This window comes from Neocloeon triangulifer, unplaced genomic scaffold, assembly GCF_031216515.1.
Source record: "Neocloeon triangulifer isolate White Clay Creek 2 clone unplaced genomic scaffold, ASM3121651v1 ptg000014l, whole genome shotgun sequence".
NCBI classification, from domain to species: domain Eukaryota; kingdom Metazoa; phylum Arthropoda; class Insecta; order Ephemeroptera; family Baetidae; genus Neocloeon; species Neocloeon triangulifer.
Window position 1 is genome coordinate 25,798,908 of NW_026775556.1, and position 22,408 is coordinate 25,821,315.

The window sequence follows — 22,408 nt, forward strand, 5'->3', positions numbered from 1 at the left end:
TGCGCGACGGTGGTTCTTCCAAATAGAGGCAGTTGCAGTAATTATTGTTTATTCTTCACAAATCAATTCAAACAGTTTTTATTTTTTACAAAATGTGAAGAAACGGCTTCTCCTCTAACTAACAAGTCCTAAAACGCGCAGAAATGGTGGTAAAGATTTTAGAAAATTTGAATGTGAAAAACTCATCCGTGATTGGATTTCAATTAATTAATTTACAATCAATAATTATAGGGACAGGCTAGCAGTTTTTGAGCTAATGTAGCCCACTTGTAACCCATGCTCACCGCAAAGTGAGCAGTCGGCAAAAAAGAAGACACGGACAGTAAACAATTGAGAATTACTTTGGGTGCCAAAAAGTACTTGTGGCAGCAAATTGATGCTGAAATCATTTGCAATAATTGCAGCATACGAAAAAAATTAAGAAAACAGCATTGTTTTTCAATTATTTCGTGGACAATATGCACAATGTCCAAAATGTTAGTGGCACCGGCATTAATTGTAATAATCAGAGGTTAAGCCGACTCTTATTTGAATAGCTCCAAGCTTGACAAGCCTCTCAGCACTCTTTTAACTCTTACTGAAAACTTTATATTAATTAACAGTTGTAATAAATACCAGCCGAAAAGTCTCCGGACTTGTAAAATTAGACCAAATAAATATCTTATTTCTATAAAAGAATTAAATTTTCCTCGGAAAAGTTGATCACTGAAAAAAAAAACATACAATAACCCCTCTAATACAATTCCTTCAATAAATTAATTGTTAAATGCAATTTTAACATGTTTTATGAAGAAAATAAGGTTTGAAAATTTAACGATTGAAAATATTCTTTATATGGGCAATGCTTATCTCGTTTATCATTTTTAAAGAGCGAAACTGGTATTTTGGCGCTTGTCAAGCTCGAATAGCTGAATGTTTTTCACCATATCTGCGCCGCTTTCAGAAGAATCAGCAATACATTTCATATTTAATAATTCAGTTATAAACAAATAAAATTTACACATAAACAATGAAGGAAACAAGAGGAATTTAGCTTGAATCTGCCGCTCTTCAGTTTATGCAGTTTTCGTGGTTGTGGATTGAGTCTGAGTTGTTTTCCGACGAGGCCAACGCCACTAATGACTCAGGCACTGGGAAACCAAAAATCAAAGCATAAGGGAATCGCTGGTGGCATCGTGTCTTGTAATCTTTGGCTTGAGCCTCGCACGAGCCAAAATCGCCATTCACAAGTGCAAGCAGGACACTTGAGCAGTTCTGCAAAAGACGAAGAAATCAACATGAAATATTTGTCTTTTGAATTTCCAAAGAATGCTGGAGCTAAAAAGAAAATGGTCCTTACATTTGATTTTCAGGGGTCTGGATTTTTACCTTTTAATTTTTTTAATTAAGAAAAAAATAAAATTTACAAAAAAAATCAACCGAGACTCATTGCAGCGGATGGGGTCTTTTTGATATCGGAAGTTTGAGCAAAATTCTTGCCATTTTGTCCAACAATTCCTTTTCTTTTCAAACAAACTGTTTTCAACAATTGCATGTGCAAACAATGTAATGTAACAATTTGGACAAATAAAAAACAATAAGAGAAAAAATATAAAAGACACTTAAATCCTTTACACAGCGACACTTTTGACAGAATTGAATAAAATAAAGCAGGTTGGCTGCAGTTTTAAATGGTTTTGAGGAATTATCAAAATTGCCTGTTTTTATTTAATTTCAGACCTGACCGGGAGTAAATTTTAATAAAAATTATCAAATAAGAAAATAAGACCCTGCCTGCTATGCAACCTGCTTGCTTGGGTAGTTTCAGATATTTTTATTGAACAAAAACTGCTCTTAGTATTAAAAATAGATTAAAATCCATGATCTTTTTCAATTCAAATCTTCACCAGGCAGACAAAGTTATGTTTTTTCCTCTCTAGTGGAAATAAAACCTTTTAAATCGAAAATTTTCAAGAGGAAAAAAATTGTCGAAATCAAGGCTTTGAAGACAGCCAGCAGCTTGTTGTACAACCGCGTAATAAGGATTATGTTACAACATAATAAAGAGAATAATGCTGTCTACAAGCCTCTACACAGTAAACTGGAATGATCCAATTCAACAACATAATATAACGGCAAGTAAAAGGTGGCCGTGACAAAAATGTCAACGGGCAAAATATAACAGGAAATTGCAATTCAAAACCTCCAAAAAGCAAACTGGAGGAGTCTTTTGAAATAATTTGCATTTATTTAATTTATTCTCTAAATGACTGCTCAGCCAGCTACTCAAGCTAAATGCAATGTTTGTTCGAAGTATAATAAAAATAATTAACGTAGTTGCTTCTACAACGTGGTAATGTAGATAAAATAAATAACTACCCACGCTTGTCACACAGCAAATGTATATTTAGCACCTACCTTTAAATTGACTTCCTCAAGCCCCGAGTCAAGAGCTGTTGCTAGTGAGATTGCTGATTCTTGACACGACGGATCCAACAGGTACATCATTCGGGCAACTAAACCAAAATGCATTAATTTATTTAAGTTCTAATTAAGATTTTATTAGTTCACCTTCAAGACGGGCAGGCAAGGAGCGACCGTGGCGAGCCAAATACTGCGCATTCATTTGCCTGGCGTCCCTGGCCTGAAAAATGGACTTTGTCTCAGTTTGGATGACTTGTGAGACGGCCAGGTCGAGCGTGCCGGCTTTGCCAAGGAAGGTGAGGAAGCGCACCAGGCACGAGTGCAAAATCGCGTTTTCGGGATCGATGCGGTAAGCTCGCTTTATTGACTGCAGCATTAGCAAAGGCTTGCCTGAAAATGAATTATGAAATTTAGAAAAATTTACTATAGAAATAAACTAATGTTCACCTTTTCGGATAGCAATCTCAAAGGCCATAAGATGAGTTTCGATGTTTGAGGCAGCCAATTGCTGCATGGGTGTTAGAAACTTGGTTGCTTGCGCCAGGGCATCCTCAGTCTGAAATCAATTTTTCCACGTTCAGCAACTTTTCATACAATAAAATAGTCTTTATAATAGTAAAAATAAAAATAAGTTTTTGCACATTGGCTAACGTCACTTTGAATTATTTTCTTTAATTATTTTTTTTAAGGGTCAAGCTGAAAAATAAAATGTACCCTTTCCAATTTCTCGGGCACCAGTTCGTCCTGTGGCGGAGCGTCCAGCTCTGCCTCGGTCTGCTGTCTTGACTTGTTGTGATGCTCCTTTTTCTCCTGTGCCTGCGCCGCCTGCTGCTTCTCCATCTCTGCCTTGCGCTTGGCTTTGCGTTGCTTGTTGCGCAGCTTCTTCAGTTCGCCCGGAGCCAGATTTTCTGCAAAAAAAGAAAAAAATATATGTTACCCTTGATCAAGGCCACCAAAAACATGGTGAGGTTAAGAGCTGTAGCGTTCCAATTTTAACTACGATGTTCCCATGACACAGAGAATGGTGTGGGAGAAATTAAAGAAAATTTTAATTCGTCTACGTGCACTCTCGTATTTCGTTCCCAGAGTATTTTCTCTTGCACGTTTATAAGGTTCTTAATTACTAATTACGAACTTAGGCTCGAATTGATTTGCCTTAAAATGAAGCATTTGGATATGCCATGTTTTTTAGGTTTCCATCACACATTCCAGGCAAATACCGGCATGATTCCAATTCAAAAATGCCCAGCCGCTCACCTTCTTCATTTTTTAAATTACTTGCAACTAAATCTATCCTACAATTCCTTCAACCCGGCAAAGTGTGTTATTAACCATTTAATTTTTTTTGTATCGGCCGAGAAGAAAAAATAATAAAACAAAGTCTATGCAAAAAAATCATAGAAATGGAAACAATTATCAGAAAATTAATTCAGCATACAAAAAAAATTTGCAAGGTGCGCAAAAAATAATCGGACAAAATTTTATGAACAAACATTCTTTAACATCAAATTTAAAACCATTTTTTTTTTGTCAACCTTCATTTTTTTTGCATTTAATGAAAATAAACGAGTTAAATATTGAAAAATATGCCAATAATTGTCACTAATGAATGCCTTATTTTCCATGCACTTGTCTTATCTGTGAATTTGTATATCACAGATGCCTGGTCGTGAAAGCATTTCGAGCGGTTTTCTCTTTCCCTGCGAGCTATTGTGTTCAGATCAGGTGCTCTTGGGAAGTAGCTACTTGCTTAGCAATGAGAGAGAGAAGGCGTGAGAAAGAAACACCTAGACCAACGATGTGTGTTGGCAAAAATGAAAAACTTTGTGCGCGCCTTAAGAGAGCTGCGCGAGCATTACATTTACATTTTAACAACAAGAAAGAGACACGTTATAAAAAGCGCTCTATTATGTATTTTAGAAAAGTGAACGCAGCGTGGAAGATTACGACAAGGCTGTAAATTTTTGGAAACAAAACGGCAAGAAATAATTTTGTAATAAATAAAAATATGGCTGGATCTACAAAAAATTTCACAAATTTTATGAAATTTTGATTTTTTTTTTATTGTTCATGACTTTAACTTTTAAAATATAATAATTTGCAGGAAAAAAAAACAGATTGAATATTTATCAGATGGTTTTGTTTTTGTAAACAAAACATATTTATTGAGTGTGTGAATGATTTTTAAAACCTTTACGTTAGGAGAGCTTGTGATTTATCTAATTTATTTAAGAATTATATATATTATTTAATCGTATCATTCTGCTTAATTTCATCTTTTCTATTCACTCGTTGCGACAAAATATTCCTTTTACACTGAATCGCTACATTCAATCTGGCTAAATACCTTGATGGTCAGCGAGAAAATTGGCTAAAAACATCAAACTCGCTATTACAGGAGAGAAGAAATTGCGGAGTGAGTTCCTTTGACTTAATTTTGACTGTCTTAATTAATTTAATTATGTTAAAAGCAATCAAAGTGAAAAAAAAATTTTTTTTAGGCCACAAATGATAAAAAAACAAACATGATCAACACTTGGACATTGGCATTCAGCTGCACGCTGACAAACAAAATTAGTCACTTGGAAATAATTCAAATTCAAATATTCAACTTGTTAATTAAGACTCTTGAACAGCCGTGCTATAAAAAGTGACAAGAAAAAAAAACACTAACCAAGGCACAATGAGTCTTTTATCATAGATATTGAAAGGATGGATTGAAAAAACTATTTCTATTGGCATTGCTTTAAATTTTCAATCTTGGAAGTTAGGGCATTGCTAATGGTGGTGCCTTTTCTTCTTCAAAAATCCAATGTTTTCCTTCAAACAATTATTTTCCATTCAATTTAAAATGTAACAATTCGGTCAAATAAATAACGTTCAAAAACTGAAAATTCAAAAATTTGTTTTGAACAACTCGAGCAAGTTTCATTTATTCAAGCTAAATTGGCCGCTTTAAATACTTTGATCGATGTTTACATCCGCTTTAATAATTGCAAGTCACTTTCGCTGGCACGGACCAAGGTCTGAAGGTGCCCCACCTACGGCACGCGAACCTGCCTCTGCGTCAGGTGTGGTGGAGGCAGCCGTACGTGTGCGCCCAACACATTGCATTGTACACAAACAGTCAGTAAAGTGGTGCATTCAGTGACGCTAGGACGGGGGCGCCCGCAATGACCTAATGAACACCTGATCATCATGGATACCGCGGCGCGATCACAATCCACACGATCTTAACATGCATAAATTCAGGTAAATACCCACAATGCCTCCCGAATCCAATTCAAAGTAAGCGGATTTAACTTCACAACACGGTGCTTTTTTAACTCTTAATTAAAATAATTTGTCATACATGCATGTGAGATTTTCAAACACTATTGTCCGCGGATGCAAGCAACCATTTTAAAATTAGAGTGGGTTTACGGTCGAAAAATCTGGGAATAGGAAATTAAAAATTTGTAGTAAAAAAATCACACTGCAGAATAAATTATGGAAAAATAAAAAAAATAAAGCTGCTTATAATTTAGCTCATATAATTGTTCAATATTTAAATGTAACGTTGATATCATGATTATTTTCATATTTTGAGAATCTTAATGAAGAACATAATGAAATCGATTATAATTTCTGTTGAATTGAATTAAATTTCATAAATATTTCCTGCATTAGACATTTGTATAATACACCTTGAATTTGCCTTTATAAAAAGTCACTAATTCTGGAGTACAAAATATTATTCTAATTTTTATTTTATTATTTTTTTTTTTATTGACGTTGCTTGCACGTTGCACGCCATTAATACTTTGACCGAACCTTCTTCACGTACCACAGGGGAAAACCACCGCCAAACCTGCAGCTGAATCTCACTCTGCTAAATTTAAGCATTGAAATTTACATCTCCAATATTCATTCACGTCATAGAATTCATAATTCAGCAATACATATAAAAACTTTTTTAAATATGTCTGATATCGGAAAAAAAATTATTAATATATTATTGGTAAATTCATCCGATTAAATTATTATAGTTTTTCCCCTCGAGCAGAGCAACAGTACTAATGGCAAAATGATTAATAATGTGTGATATTTATATATGAATTAAAACAAATTTGCCGGCAAAGGTCTTGTATATTCCAGAGACAAGGCAAGACGAGGGACGCTCAAAAAGATAAATCAATGACCATGAGTATTTAAATATAATTTGTAAGCGAGTGGGTTGCACAAACAATAATGAATTGAATTAGCAAGTTCAGTGTTGAACTTTTAAATATGTTATTTTTCAAATGGTTTCTAAATAATTATTATCATTATTCATAATTAAGGCAATACACTAGAAAAGAAAATTTACTAGAAGAGGTCCAGGCCACAGTCGCGTATTTTATCGTCACGTGACAAGCTCTGCGAAAATTGGAGGCTCAGCCGTTTTAGTAAAAAGAAAAAAAATGCGATGGAGAAAAAAATGATTTGCTCAGCGGGCAATTTACAATTTCTTTGATTTCCAGTGTGTTCAGTTCTTCAAAAAAAACTTTTACCGAGAAATCAACCAAAGAATTTCAGATTTTGTTCGGCGGGTTGGGCCGGTCAGAATTAATGTGTAGGAAATCGATTTGTTTGTACCGCCGCCACCGCTTATTGTTTGAGTGACGGGTCAGTTTTGCGAGCTGCGAGTAAGTAAATGAGCCGTTCGCAACTTTCATTTTTTGTTCGGTGTTCATGCCGCGTCTTTATATATAGATCAGTTAAAAAAAAATTAGAGTCTTGAACGTTTCCTGCAATAAACTACAATGAATTCAACTATTTTCCCGGTCTTAAAATGAACAGCATAATAAGTGCGAACTACTGGATTAATGAAACAAATCAAGAGTTCGATTTGACAAAAAGATGTGAGAAATGATATAGTGCAACAATTCAACAATGAGCGAGACTAACAATAAGCGTCACGTTGTGAAATTGTAATAACCGATTAATTAAAATTTGAAATGCACGCAAGATCACGGCAGCAGCCTTCGCCTTGTTTCCTGTCTTGCACGCATGATTCAATAAAAGTTTTGTCTATTTTACCGCCATTAATCTAATTACTGATCGTGCGCCACGAATAATGGCTAATATTTACTGGGCTAATAAAATCTCTCTCTTCGGCCTTGTCGCGAGCGTCGCGCGTCTCGTGTGGAGAAATAGACAGCGAACGGGCGGGCGCGCCGGGCGCGGTTTCGTCGACGAGGTCGTCTCACTCAATTCTTGGTCTCCTATAAGTTCCGGTATTTTTCTCCCCAACCTTCAAAGATGAAAACGATGCTTTTGGTCAGTTACAAATTGAATTGGGGAAAAAAGTGAAACTCCCGTGTGTGCAAGGTAATCACGACCGACCTTGAAAGCAAATAAAGCCAAAATCTAGAGCTACAGCAACGTCAAACTTATAATTTTTATTTCAAAAAAAGTCCAAAGAGTAGCATTTCTTTTAATCCTATGAATTTACTGTATTCACCAAAAGTTAATCTTGAAATAGTTTATAAGAATTAAAGAATTACCCTTTTTTTGGATCTAAATTAAAAAATTGACAAAGAAGCCCCTCAAGACGAATAAAAATCACAATAGGCAATTTTTGTCCACTCAGAAATCGTTAAGAATTTGTGAATTAAATTTGCAACGTAAAAATAAAATCAATTGAAATGTTTAGCTCTGCTTTCAATAAAAAAATTGCCTTGTCCCTGAATTCAATAACATTGCATCAGTTTTATTGTATTTATGGCGTGATATTATATTAAGACATAATTATATTTCAACAAAGGCTCGCTGCTTAGGATGGGTTCTTTAAGCAAAGCTTTTTTAATATTGGTGCCTTTTTCTGAATAAATGTTTCCCTCCCAAAACTTGTCATTTATTTTAAAAATTTGGACAAATTAACGTTGATATTGTTAATTCGGATATATTTACTATTAGGTCATACTAGTAGAAGGAAGACATATATATGGAATTATCGTCAATACAGTTTGAACATATTTTCATAAAATATCACGTCGGATACGCATAATAAAATAATTATTCAATTCGGTTTCTGAATAAAATTTACGCAACAAAAATAATTTTAGCAAGCTCACAAGCGTAAGCCGTACGTTGGCTCAAAACAAATTGCAACAGGCTGATGGTTATACAACCGAGTCATGCAAGTTAAAGGAACTCGTAGCAAAACTCTAGAAGTACGAAAAACTCAGTTCCATATTCTCGTTCTTTTTTCTGTACGGTCGAGTGTCGTTTGATGTCTGACAATTTAGACGGACCCATCCTTAAATTTTCCCCAATTATCGATTTTAATTGGACTTATTAAATAAATATTCATAATTATGATGTAGGCCACATTAAGGTTGAAATATTTTCTTACATCGAAACCCTGGGAAAGGGAGAGCACAATTTAAATATGGTCGTTTTTCGCAATTAAATTTCTAAGTGATCTGAAATTTAAAAAAGCTACATTGAAACAAAAAATTCGATTTCTACCAAATTATTTTTACCACTAAGGAAAAGAAAAAGAAACCAATGCAATTAAACAAAATTTTACGGAGCACTGATTCGCGCCTAAATGTCTCGCACATCACGCTCAATTTGCTGCGATAACTGCTTCTTTCTCAAGTTCTCACGTGGTCGCCGCCAAAGCTAACATGATCGACTTGAATTCCATTTTCCGCCACACCAAGAGTGTATTTCCCTTCATTGCTCAATTTGAAAATGGCGTGATGGGAATTACTGTTGTTGATTTTCTACCTGTCTCATGTCGCGGTTTGATGTCACGGCGCGCACATATGTCATAATATTATTTCTCGTATAAGCCGCGAAAATCAATTGAAATAAACTTCATAATTATTCATGTTATTTTCTCAATAAACTTGAAGCAAAAATCTGATTCAGCGGCTAATTGTAAGCAAATTACTGACTTATTGTTAGACAAATTAATAAAAAAAAATCAAGAAAGCCAGCGGATTTTGTTTAATCACTTTTCCACGAAATGAGGCATTCCAGCAATGCGCGTGCTCTCTAAAAACGGTTGCGATTTTTCTCCGATCGCTAATGACCGATTGATTTGGAGATAAAAGTACAGTAACTGGAGCAGCGGGTCAGAGTGCACGGTCGTAGAAAGCAAACAATAATAGAGTAGCGCTCAACAATGACACCCATCCAGAAGGCGCGGTCCGCTTGCGTAATATCACTGCCATTAATGAAATTGCCAACAATAATGAAAATCAGGCGCGCGCCTAGCATATTTTCAAACAAACGTCTTGCCTAAAAAGGCTAAATGAGTTGGTGGTTTTAAGCATTTCAAAAAGATCAGATTGACGATTGTAAAAGTGTACCGTAATAAAAGAGCAATCAATCATTGAAATCTCTCTGATGAAGAGCAAAGAAAAACAGGCCGTAAGTTATTAAAAAAAAATATCTTGGTCCTTGAATTCTGTTAGCCGAAACTTTTAATTTTTATTTATTGCGTTTTAAGTGGATCCTCTGTTGTGTCTGATTTATAGTATTTTAATTTCTTTCTCATGCAGACCGCAAATGAAACTGAGATCCGTTAATTTTGAAAAATTTAAATTAAAATACTAAGGAGGACAAAACCCCTCTTACTCTACAATATATTAAATTGAATATAAACTACAAAAATTTTAGGTCAGGCCAAGACGTCTTGTTGGCTTGAGCCCTTTTATGAACTTGCGGAAGGCAAGCTCCAATCTTACAACAAATAGGGCATTTATTTATTTTTTATTATTGTAATTTTATTGTGTTCAATTATTTTACTTTTGACGCGACTATTTAAAATAATTGCAATCCCACCTCCCTCTGTTTTGTAAAAATCTCGCGTGGCAGCACCAAGTTTAGAGACTCATTTATTTTGATAAGTTATAATTCAGCTTGTGGCCCAGCTCAGCGCCGACTTTACTCAATTGAAGGCCCGCGTTTGAGCAATTTGTTTTCCAGAAGTTTCTACAAATTGTTTTTATTTTTCCCTATTATTTTTTACTAGATTGGCGAGGAATAAGCAGCAGTGTTAATATAATTTCAAAAGCACTGTTATTTCTATTGTGTTTGGTACTCTTGCAAGAAACACGTCGCAGTTGGCAATCAAGTGATATTAAATTTATTCCAGTTCCTGATCAAAAGTAGAACGAAAATCGCTGCCAATATTAAAAAAATTATAAAGTTAATTGAATGTGTTCCAGAAACGGTTCATTGCTGCCAATATTGCTGCTGGCGACAGTATGGGGTAGCCACGCTTTCGGGGCAGTGTCACCGATTGAGGATCCAGGTTGGATACCTATCGAGCCGAGTGCGAATAGCGCAGATGTGAGTATCTTTTTCAATAATTAATAACTTAATATTTTAATAATCTTTAAAACGCAAGAATAAAAAATGCAGATTAAAATGAAATTATAACGTTGTAAAAACCGGACAAGTAATATTTGTTTTTCAAATTTAAAACAAAAATACAAATTGTTAGAAAAGTTATAATAAAGGATTACTACATTTCATAATTAACAAAATTTATCTGAGAGGTGGTTGGGAAACATTTTTGATTGCAGGTGTCACCAAAATTTGGTTACCGAATTTCAAAACTTCGGAGCGCCAGACTGCACGCTCTTCATAGACAAGCAAAATCCACGACCACAACCCCTGCCCCAAGCACCACGACCTTGTCAATATTGACCACAACATCAGAGACCCTGGTTCCAAAGACAAGGAAACCTCATTCAGAAAAATCAAACGCTTCGTCTCAACCAAAACAGCAACAACGGCCCCCGCGTCAGCAGCCCTTTTTGGTCTATACAACAAGCACCACAACTCCTGTGCCAGATGATGAAGAAACCAAAAGTTTATCCCAGCAGGTCAAAGATGGGAAATACGGCCTGATTCAAAACGAATTATTCTCCGCTCAGCCCTCGCGGCCTGGAATCATAAGCTACGTTGATAACAATGAAGTTCCAAAAGACAATAGCGGAAATCTCGGAGGACTTAATCAAGAGGAAATTTGGCTCTCCGAAGGTCACGTTCTTGTGCTTTCAGGGCACGATAGCAAAGACGATGGAGCCTGGGAGCCTATAGATAATTATCAAGCACCGCCAAGACAAGTTAAGCTTCCTGCTAACCCGTCAGTGGCGCCACCCTTCCCAGTACAACTTCGCGATGGCGGACCGACAGGATTTGTTGCTACAAAAAATGGCACCAACCCTGCGCTGCAAAGGTTTGCACAACAACAGGGAAACTTGTTCCTGGGGAACGGAATCTTCCCACAACAGCCGTTCCCCCCTTCATTCCTCCCACCGCCACCACCGCTAGATCCAAACAAGCCATTGGACGAGGACGACCCGTCCATCTATTACCCGCCGCCTTACGACTTCTCCTTTCACGGAGACAACTCGACTGAACTTCCACCTGGGCCTCTAGTTCCGGGAATCATCCTTCCACCCCCGCCAGAGTTCTTTGCACCTCTAAACAAAACTTCAAAACCAAACTTTGTTGTGCCAGGCCAAGCAGAACCTCCAGACCTTGGATCCATACCACACCGTCCTTTCAGACCAAGGCCTACACCCTCAAGACCATCTTTTGCACAATATCCGCTTTCTGTAACTACAAAACCACCTCCAACCACAACTACCACTACTTCTGAACCTAATGTAGACAACGAAATTTACGCGCCAGAGTATCCTCAGAAGGAACCGAATGTTATACTTCACCACCATGGAAGTCCTATATTATATTCACCGGACCCAATTTACTTAAGAAACATAACTTTTGTCTCTCCTCCTCAACAAGTTTTTGTTTACGAAGTACCACCAGCAGCTCCTTCTCTCAGGAAGCTTCCCAAGCAAAACACATTCGTCAGCTCAACACCGTCACCCACTATCTTATACTATACCCTGCCACCAGACAGAGGCGTTCAAATCTCAGTGCACACCACAGCTTCTACAGTTGAGGACAGACGGCCAAAATATTACGAAACAACTCCCGCCCCGAAAGTGGTCAGCCGCGAGTTCTTCAACGCTGAGAGACAAAAAACAAATTACATCACGTCAACTCCGAAACCGTTTGTTTCAACTGAGAGGCCAAGAGTTGTATCTCAAGAGTATTTCCCTACCAACAAACCAATTCCTTCAACCACCCCCGCTTATCTCGTAACTCAAACCCCCAAATACAACATTGGTCCTGTGTACGTTGAAGATTCATTCCAACCCTCATACGAATATCCATATAAACTAAGGAGTACCACCCCTGCTCCACAAACACAGTACAGAGACAGGCCTAAAGATGATTATGGGCCACCCAACTTTGTGAGCGGCCCTCGCATTAATCAGCAGACCCTGGACTTAATCAGTCTCCTCAAGTCCGATTTGTACATACAGAGAAGGCCCGTGATCCCAACGGTGGCGCCGCCATACAACCCCCATCGCGACTACTTCCCTAACAGACAGTTCTACAGGCAACCAAGTAAAGATGTAAGGTCAACAACGCAGAATCCAATCTTCAATGGGTTGTACACGCAAGACGATGCTAAGTACATGGATGACAACACAAAGAGCCTATTTGATGATTTTGGTCAACGTGTGCCGTCGACAACTCCTATTCCACTCCAGTCAGCCGGCCAAGTGCAGCTGCACGACGACATCAGAGTCAACTACAGACAACCTCTGCCAGCCATCAACCCTGACAGCGAGTTTATCAATCTGCGCGACCAGTCGTACGTGTCATACCAGTTGCCAGGGCAGGGCCGTCGAGGGTCCAGCCACTATTATTACATTTCGCCCAGGGCACCCAGGGGAACGTCTGAGCATTCCAAGAAGAGCAGTTCGCCTAAATAAAGCAGCAGTGAGTTTCCTGATAGACAAAATTATTGATAAAGAGTGTATTTAAATGTGAACCAACACAGATATTTATGAGAAAAGGTGAGAACCCGAGAAGTTCATTGAAAGAAAAACGGGTTTTATTCTCGTTATAAAGATGGTTTTTAAATGACGATCACGGTCTACGAGCCTATTTCTTAAGCAAATTTTGCCGAAATTGAGATTTTCATTTATTGAAAACAAATTCATGACATAAACTATAGCGATTAATTTTCAAACAAAATAATTAGATTGCAAATTTGATTATTATTTTTGCCCATGAAATAGGGATTGTAGACCATACACAAAACTAAATAATCTTTAAAAATAATAATTTTGCAAAATTCAGCCCGTTTTTCATTTCAAGCATATTTATTACTTTTAAGGCAATATATAATTAATTATATTTGATGCGCTTTTGAAGTAAAAATAATTTTTATATTAAACGCCCATAAACGCCTTTACATACAACTGGGGTGCTAAAGTCAAAATCCTGCGCTTTAATTTGCAAGAGTATGTTTTGTGTCGGCAATAAAAACAAGGACAAATCAATTGTTGATTGCTGCTTTATAGCTGGTTGTGAGAATTTTGACGAATAAAAGTAGTAAAAGCAAATTAAGTTGTCTCTGAATAAAAGCTGTCTGTTCACCATAGTTTAGATGAAAAAAAAAACGACACTATTATATAATATTTGCTCACATTGTTGTCGATTCTTCACGACTACGCCACGCGACTGTCATTTTTTACATAATGATTGTGTGTTGTGTCACCTAATTTCATCAGCAGAAAAAATGAAGTAGCTTAATAAAGTAGCGTTGATTCTTACGTCTGGCGAAAAACCCAAGTAGCCGTGAAATGAAGAAAATGAGTGTTATGTTCGATTCGGGTACTGAATCACATACTTTCAAATAAAATGTAGCCGTTAAACGATGCGAGACAAGATTTTTTTTATTAAAATTTCTATTAAATGAGCATAACCTGGGAAATATGATAGCCTTTCATCTTTTTTCTTTGGCCTAATCCCTTTTGATGTCAGGATTTTTCGCAGACCTCTGCTATTTGTGATTCCTTATCAACTTATTTTACTCTCCAGATTCAATTTTTCTTTTAATCAAGAAACGAGTCGACCGAACAATAAAAAAAGTAAAAATAAACACTTTATTTTAGACAGGGAGCAAAGTACTCATGAAATAAGGTTCCCGTGTAGGCCTCAAAATTTGTATTTCAATCTAGACACATAAAATTTTACAATGTTCATCATTCTTAAAAAAAAGTAGAATGCAGCGAAATAGGTTTTTTGAGGATATTGTTCTTTTTTTGCAATATTGTGGGTTCATCTCGGCGGCTGTGTCTCTATAGATGTCGAGCGTTATCCGCTGCTAGTTGAGAGACCTTTTCTGCTCATTCATTCAATTTTCTTAATTTTTTTTCTATAACTAGATTTGAATTGATAATATTAATAATCAGAGTGATTTAAAAATACTTGTGTTGACTTATTCGGTTCAAATGTTCTTCATATTTTTTTTCTATTGAAATTTTTTAAGCTCACAAAAAAGTCATGGATTCCTATTGATACGTCGACTTTTTTGGGCGTTGAGTGCAGAATGCGAGCGAAAAATTCTTGAGCGTGGCCATGTATGATACAAAGTGGAGCGATCGTTTCCTTTCTCCCAGCGTGCGCGCTGGGCACTGGGCATTAAATTGGATTGCTGCGGGCGCCGGGGAAAAAGAAAAATGATCTATAATACACGCGACTGGCTCAACGCAATCTATTCGATGATTGTATGATAATGCTATGAAAGCGCAGGTCGTTGGTACGGAGTATTTGGCGGCGATGTTTTCTATTCTTTCATGCAAATCAACACAGGTTGTCGGGTAACACCTTCTGCAAAATTGTTAGCTGCATGTTGGTGACTTTCGGTCGGACGCAAAAATTATTATCATTTATTTTATTACTCTAAATTTATTTATGAAATCATTATGTGATCTGCCATAAAACAATAATTCAGCTTGTACTTATTCATTGAAAGGTTTTTATTTTATTTTTAGAGACGATGATATCAATAATTTCTGTGGATTTCCATCATTTATAAACTAAATACAAAAAAAGCCCGCCTGACACGTGATTTCTCATTAGCATACCATTGAAAACTGGATGGACAAACATCTTCTGTGAAACTGATTGAAATCTAAATAAACTGTGTGCTTAGTTTTCTTTTCGACACAAGTGCCAATTGAATGTAATTATTTCAATTTCTTGGCGCACACTACAGACCCGAAAGTCATTCAAGCATTGCGATTGTGAAAGCAATTTGTGAATGCCTCGGACAAAATCCTAAACGCCTCCTCACACTTTCTGGTAATAGTCAAATGACACAGCATAGACTTTGCTGCGCCGCCGTCGAGTGGTTCAAATATAAAATAATTAAATAATACTGGTGAACCGTGACACACGGATCAAGCCTTTTCCCGGCCAAGATTACGTGAAAAGTATTAACAATAATATAAATTATTAGATTGCAAAAACATGAAAACTAATTGCAGCAGTCGACATTCTCCACGACGAGAGCCCAATAAAATTAAATACATTATTGTTGCGAAAGGCACGTCGAGTCCGAGCGAGTGCCGGACAACAATGCGCGCGCGGATTGCACTTGCGGAAGCTTCTGCGCGACACTCTTCACATATAATGACGCAACCCACCTCACAGGGGACCCTTCCAATAAATTCACCCGTGTAAACGCGCAAGCTTTCTAATGACTGCGTTCGTTGTCTGCGTCTTGATCCAGATTCCTGACTTGGCACGTTGGCGTGTCCCTTCGCCCCACCCAACGTGCAATCTGGGCCGCGCGCGCGTCCAGCCAGCACTGCAATCGGGCTTACGTCACTCTAATTTTCTTCATTACCGCACAGTTAAGCACGACTCAAGTGCATTTTTCGTCGCGCTAGTGGACAAATTAGCCACGCACGATTCTTCAAATTTATGCAAATCAGGAGTCGTAAATGAATTAAGGACTCGACTTTGAAATTCATAAGGTGACTTTTGTTAAAATCTTTCGGTGAAAGGTAAAGTGTTTGCCGAAATTATCGTGTGAAAGAGATTGGGACTGAACTGCGTGGAAAGTTGCAAATTCAAAATCATGAATTTTCAAATCGTTCAGCAAAAAGTTGAAAGAATTTGTCAATTAAGTGGATATTTTTGCAACTGATATTTATTTTTAATGGTTATTTATGGTTCACCTTTTTAGATCAATATCATGCCAGGTCAGAATTATGAAGGGAAAAACACAGACGCAGAAACCGCAATCTACGACTGTCTGTTGTAATTCCGCCAGCAATTTGAGAACTTCAGCAACGGATGAAAAGTGCAGATATAAAATCCCAGAATCATGACAAGTTATTGGAATAAATCGGAATAAATCAATTTCATCAGCTTATCTCTTGGCACGCGGGTGCATATTTTGTTTCTTTTTATTACTTTCGTTTGCTATTTAATTCAATTGCTGGTTGCATGACATTATATTTTGTTGAAATGGTGTTTTGGCCAATATTTTCTGATATTTTTTTGGGAGTTAAATTTTAAAATTCAGTTTTTCTAATTGATCCAATATAATATTACATTGAAAATTTAAAAACAATTAAGAAAATCAACAACAAATTGGGCCGTTTTCATTGTAAGAAACTTTATGACAGCACGAATGTACAAAATATTTTAATTTTTCTTGATCATGATGAAATAGGGTTGCAGAAACAGGTAAATTAATGAATTTTATTTTTCAAATAATAAAAAAAAATGCATTTTATTTTATTAGAAAACTTTTTTAACAAAAAATAAAAAAAAAGTTATTTTGCAAAAGCTCCAACATTAATTTAAATTTAAGAGCAGCCACAGTACTGTACTGCATCATTATTTCTTTTCGCTGCAACAACTGCGTCGATCCAACCGCCGATTAATACCGTGGCAATTATAAGGAATTTAATTAAATATCATGACTTATAATTTTAAACTTAATCATTTCCTACCACGGGTGCTAGTCGAAAAATGTTAAAATTTTAAAATCTCTTTATTTCTTTAAGCATTCTTTTGCAGTAGCAATAAATCTGCATGAGCAATGTTAATGTAATGGTGAAAGGGCTTACAATATTTAAAGCGTTCAAAGCTTTTCAATACTTTTCATCTTGAGCAACTTGGTAAGCCAAGTGGAATGTTATGTTGCACCGGCCCAATCCCTGGTGAATTATGTCTACAGACAAATAATGAATGGACTGCTCTAATTTTGATAGGATATAAATATAAAACAAAAATGGCCTTGATGGTGGGTGGACCAAGCCCAAAAATAGTTGGCCTAGTCAATTAAAGCAGTCGGCTGATTGAAATTTAATTTGGAACGCTCGCTATTGGTGTTTTGATATTTAAAGTGATAGAATGGTACTTACCGGTGTTGTGTTCCTGCTGCTCCGAGTCATCTGTCAACGGCTTGTCATGGAGTCTCAGATACACTTGGATGGCACATCTTGCTACCTTGAAGTAAAATGGGTGCGACCGAAGCACATCTTCGAGTCTCAGCAAACCAACGTATGAACGCAAAGTCATTTTTCTCATGCAGTATGTGTGGAAGTCAAACTGGTCTTCTATTATTTCTGAAAAATGCTGTAGAAAAAAGACAAATATTAATTTATAGCAAAGGAAGTATAAAAGATTTATTATTGTCATTCAATTCATTTGCCATTTTATCAATTAAATAGTGATCTTAAAAATGCAGGGATTAGATAAAAATTTATTGCATGAAACTTTTGTAATAAATATCCAATCTGCCCTTAAAACAAGACATTATTTCAAGTTTAACATATCAAAATATATATCCCATAAACATCACGTGGTTCTGGTTGAGTGAGTGAAACAATACATGTAGAGTAGATTATTTTATCCATTTCCGCGGTGGGGTGTTTCAATCAACAGGTAGATCAGATTTAATGTCCTTCAATAGGGTACCCTAGTTATTACTTGTCACACAGGCTGCATTTTTAAATAAAAAATATTGGGTTTTGGGCCTGCTTGATTCAATTTTTTTTGGAGCAACAGATCAAATATTTGTTAAAAGTAGAAAAAATTTAGAATGCTCCATCCATGAGGTTCAAGTTTTGCATTTTTTATATTTAGGCCGATGGATACAAATGGGAGTGGATTTATATAGTGGCAGACTTTCGTAATTTGCATTGCAGCTTTTCATAAGATATTAGCATTTACAAAAACTATTATGTCTTGTGGCAACAATAAGATTTTTTAATATTAATTTGTTTTTCGACTTTGTCAAAAACCTTAACTAATTTATCTAACTTATATCACCAACAATCATTTTATAAAAAGCTTTTCTACACTTCATCGGTTCCCGATCTTGGTATGGTGCTCAAAATATTCTTAAAAAAATATGTGATAAAAGTGGTGATAGTCAAAGAGAAACTATTCAAATAATTAGGAAAAACGACCCAATGAAGGGCATGGTTCACTTCACTAACTAAGACTATTGCAAAATTGATGTTAAGCTGCTGAAGAGCAATCTTTGGCTCAAAAGCCAATAGCTTAAGCTTAGTTGAAGCCAATAATACTCACTCTATCTATTTCATGGCACTTTTTCAAACTCTCTCCCCACTGCTCCATTCTTTGATATGCTAGGGCACATTCAGTTTGGAACCACATACACTGCATTTCGTTCAAATTCTCCATGGCAGTTACACCTTCCTGATGGTACAAAAATTTAATATTTGCTTTGAAATAATAAAACTTTTTTGCTTTACTCTTGTGAATTTAGAACACTTCTCTTCGGCTTCCTTGACAAGATTTGCTCTGAGAAGGTACTTGGCACATTTAGAATTGATGTAACGATCAGCAGTGTCAAGTCCCTGAGCCTCGTCCATCCACTTGTAGGCTTCTATCAAATCACCAGCATGCTGCAAAATGCCAGAAACTTGTAAGAAAAAAGCTAAAATCTGGATTGTAAAAATTACTTTAAAAATTCGCCCTTTTGCAACAAAGAGTTCAATGAGTGTAGGTGTGTGATCGATTGCTGCATTGATTGCTTCAAGGGCTTTATTGGTGTCTCCAAGGTAATCATAATGCTGGGCCAGGAAGTACAGAGCCCACAACAAAGCAGAGGCAGGTTCATTTGGCAATTCAGACTCTGTTAGAGACAAAGAGTAAGTTTTGAAAAGAAAAATGAGTTATATTACAGACCACTTAAGGAAAAGTTGCCACACGTCTTGAGGCTATTTATGTACTGGTGCAACAGATTGTGAATAATTTCAACCTTCTCCGGGTCTTTGTACAAAGAGCGCAGATCAACGAACAGAGGAGGCACACCTTTGTGCAGGCCTTTCCTCAAGTACCGGTCGACTAAAATTTTAAACTGCTCGCCAGAGGCCAAAGCCAGAGGCAGCCTCTGCGGAGCCTGTGCTCGAGGGAATTTTTCCCGGTATTCTTCGAACAGTTTCAACTTGTCGTCGGGGTTGGTCAGCTGAAGGGCGTCCTGAAGTAGTTTGTAATACTCCGTATTCTCGGGGTTTCTGAGCAACAATTTTCTATAGATAGCCTCAGCATCCTTAAAACGGCCCGTTTCCAGATAGAGATGGCCTAGATTAAACATTTTGTTACTTGTGTCAAAATATCAAAATTACAAGCCTTACCGTAGGTATCTAGGACTGAGAGTTTGTCACAGATTTGGTCTGCGTAGCGGTCAAGGTGCTGAATGGCTTCCTGCAACGCTCCAGACTCATGAAGGACCATGTTTTGGTATAAAAGTAGCTCACTGTGTTCATAATCAAAAGTGCTCTTTTGCTGCAATTGAAAAAGCAATTCAAAGTTATTGGGAAAGGGAAAAACAAGATTTTATTAATCCAACTTCTTTTAATGATCATATTTAGGATTAAGTCATGGACTAGACAAGTGACCATTTATATTTTTTTTTGTGGAGAAATTAAAACAAATATAATTTTATTGATGATTAAAGAAATTTTCACATGATAATATGTGATGTAACAGTTGGTCGGACATAATATTGATTCATGACCATTGTTAGAAAATGAGATTAAGCTTTTACTTACAGCCTGAGTTTTCCTGAAGTCCTCAAGAATTCTTAATGCCGTGCTGAAGTCCTTGAGTAAATGATAAGCCATGGCAAAACCAATCCACGAAGCACGCTGCGTTGGTCTAAGCATAAAAAGTTGATATCTTGTGTCCTGCAGAACAAAATCAACATTTAAATTTAAAAAATCATTACTCGAGTAAAATTAAATAACCTTGTAACCGTCCAAGTCTCGCATTTGAATTTGCAACAGGGACAAGTCTCTCAATATCTGAATATTATCCTTTTCCCATTTGAGGGCGTTGCGGTAACATTTGATAGCTTCGTCGTACTTTTTGTCCGAGCGCTGCAAAAGCCCGTAGACATGCCAACAGACGTGTGACTTGAGGTCATTTCTTAACCCTCTCCTCACATAGTCATACGCCTCTTCCTTCCTACCCAGGCAGTTGAGGGTAAGGCCCTTCATGGCCAGTGTCTCTGCAAAAGATAAAAACCAAAGTAAAAAATGGGTTGAATGAATGCAATTCACAAACTCACCTCCATGCTCACTATATTTTGGGTTTGTCAGGATCTGCTTGGCAAACTTGAGCCCATTCTTGTATTGCTTTTGCTCGTAGCATTTCTGTAAAAAAATAAAATTCAAGTCAATTTTTGTAAATAAAATGTTTTTTATTCTATTCTCAAGATGGGCCAAAATTCAAATCCGAAAAAAATAAGCTGAACTAGCAAAGAGGTCTGCAATAACGCCCAACATCAAAGGCGACACGGCCGGTGCCTTAAAGAAGCAATTAAAAATTAAGTCAAAGGAGATCTGAATCAGGCTTTGGAAAAAATTCAGCGATTGGGATTCGGCCGGGAAGCAACACAAAGGTTTTTCTCACTCGTGGCGCCAGAAATCGTTAGGCCCGAGCGGCGCTAACAGCCGATTAGCACTGGGCCGACACCCTAGTAGCCGAAATGGCCAACACCGGCACGGTGTCAAGTCAACAAATTGCGAGGAATGCAAAATTTCGGGACAACCGAGAGTGATCAAGGCTCCGTAGCTGGGCGCAGGGTCGGTTCAAAAATAACCCAGGTCGGCGGAGGGATTCGAGGACGCTCACCAATATTCGCTTGAAGAGTGCGTTTTCTTTGGGCGGTAACGGGTTACTGGATGGCATGCTGAGCTTCTCTGAGACTGCGACGGCCGGAAAATAAACGGCAACAAAAATAATGCAATTCACAACCCTCGTGGATAAACCCAAGATGGAGTGGAGTATGGATGGAGTTTCCTCGCCTTGCCGTCGAGTCACGTGATCGGAAACGTAGGAAATGACGTCACACGCACGTGCCACTTTTGGCGCGAGCCGCTTGATGGCGCCAAGTACTGTCGCGGAGAGAGCTGGATCAAAAGTGGAGAGACTCCCAAAATTCAATTTTTCCCTCAGAAGCTTCAATAATTATGCAGCAACAAGATCCAGGGCAGCCTGTCCTTATTTCTAAAGACTCGAAAAGCCCTGTGTCTCTTTTCAATTACAGAATTCAAAATACGATCGTTGAATTGAGCTTGAAAAACTATATATCAGATCCGACTGTCAGTTCTAGCGAATTAATCGCTAGAGGTGCTGCCTCTTCTTCGCTGTTCTTCGCATTATTTTGCATTTTTTTTCTGTTTTTTTCTATTTCATGTATAACTAATTTTTGAAGAATAAACAAAACTTTAATAAAATAAAACTATTGTAGATTTAATATTATTATTGAAACTTTTTTTAATTATACACCTTTTTTCAAAATGTCTTTTATTTAGAATCACAGGCTAACACAAAGTCTTGTCGGCCTGTGCCCTCTGGACTCTTTTAGTGGCGCAGAAGGTGCTACTCAATTTTATCCTATTTTATTTTGTAGGGTAAATTCAAGCATAATAATTATTATTGTTGGCATTATATCCAAAGGTTTGGCGGCCGCTTGTTGATGCTGAAAATGAGATAAACTGAATTTGCTGCTGATTTGTATTTAATTTATCTAAATTTTTAATTTTATATGTTAAAAAATTTATAATTTTTTTGTTTATTTCAATTTTATTAT

The 22,408-nt window shown here is 36.9% G+C and overlaps 2 protein-coding genes across 2 annotated transcripts; one reads left to right on the forward strand and one right to left on the reverse strand.

Moving 5' to 3' along the window:
• Positions 1 to 32: 32 nt before the first annotated feature.
• Positions 33 to 21,633, reverse strand: LOC132201911 (N-alpha-acetyltransferase 15, NatA auxiliary subunit). The gene is made up of 15 exons (XM_059628469.1): positions 21,448 to 21,633; positions 20,882 to 20,966; positions 20,559 to 20,821; positions 20,364 to 20,498; positions 19,947 to 20,097; positions 19,498 to 19,893; positions 19,272 to 19,444; positions 19,062 to 19,214; positions 18,877 to 19,005; positions 17,703 to 17,916; positions 3,118 to 3,311; positions 2,851 to 2,959; positions 2,551 to 2,793; positions 2,398 to 2,495; positions 33 to 1,254 (listed from the first exon to the last, which is right to left on the reverse strand). The coding sequence occupies exons 1-15, from the start codon at positions 21,502 to 21,504 to the stop codon at positions 1,051 to 1,053; spliced, it is 2,604 nt and encodes an 867-aa protein (XP_059484452.1). The 5' UTR covers positions 21,505 to 21,633; the 3' UTR covers positions 33 to 1,050.
• On the forward strand, positions 5,517 to 13,880 carry LOC132201031 (uncharacterized). The gene is made up of 3 exons (XM_059626893.1): positions 5,517 to 5,655; positions 10,611 to 10,734; positions 10,971 to 13,880. Exons 1-3 carry the CDS (start codon positions 5,642 to 5,644, stop codon positions 13,242 to 13,244), a joined length of 2,412 nt encoding a protein of 803 aa, XP_059482876.1. The 5' UTR covers positions 5,517 to 5,641; the 3' UTR covers positions 13,245 to 13,880.
• Positions 21,634 to 22,408: the final 775 nt, after the last annotated feature.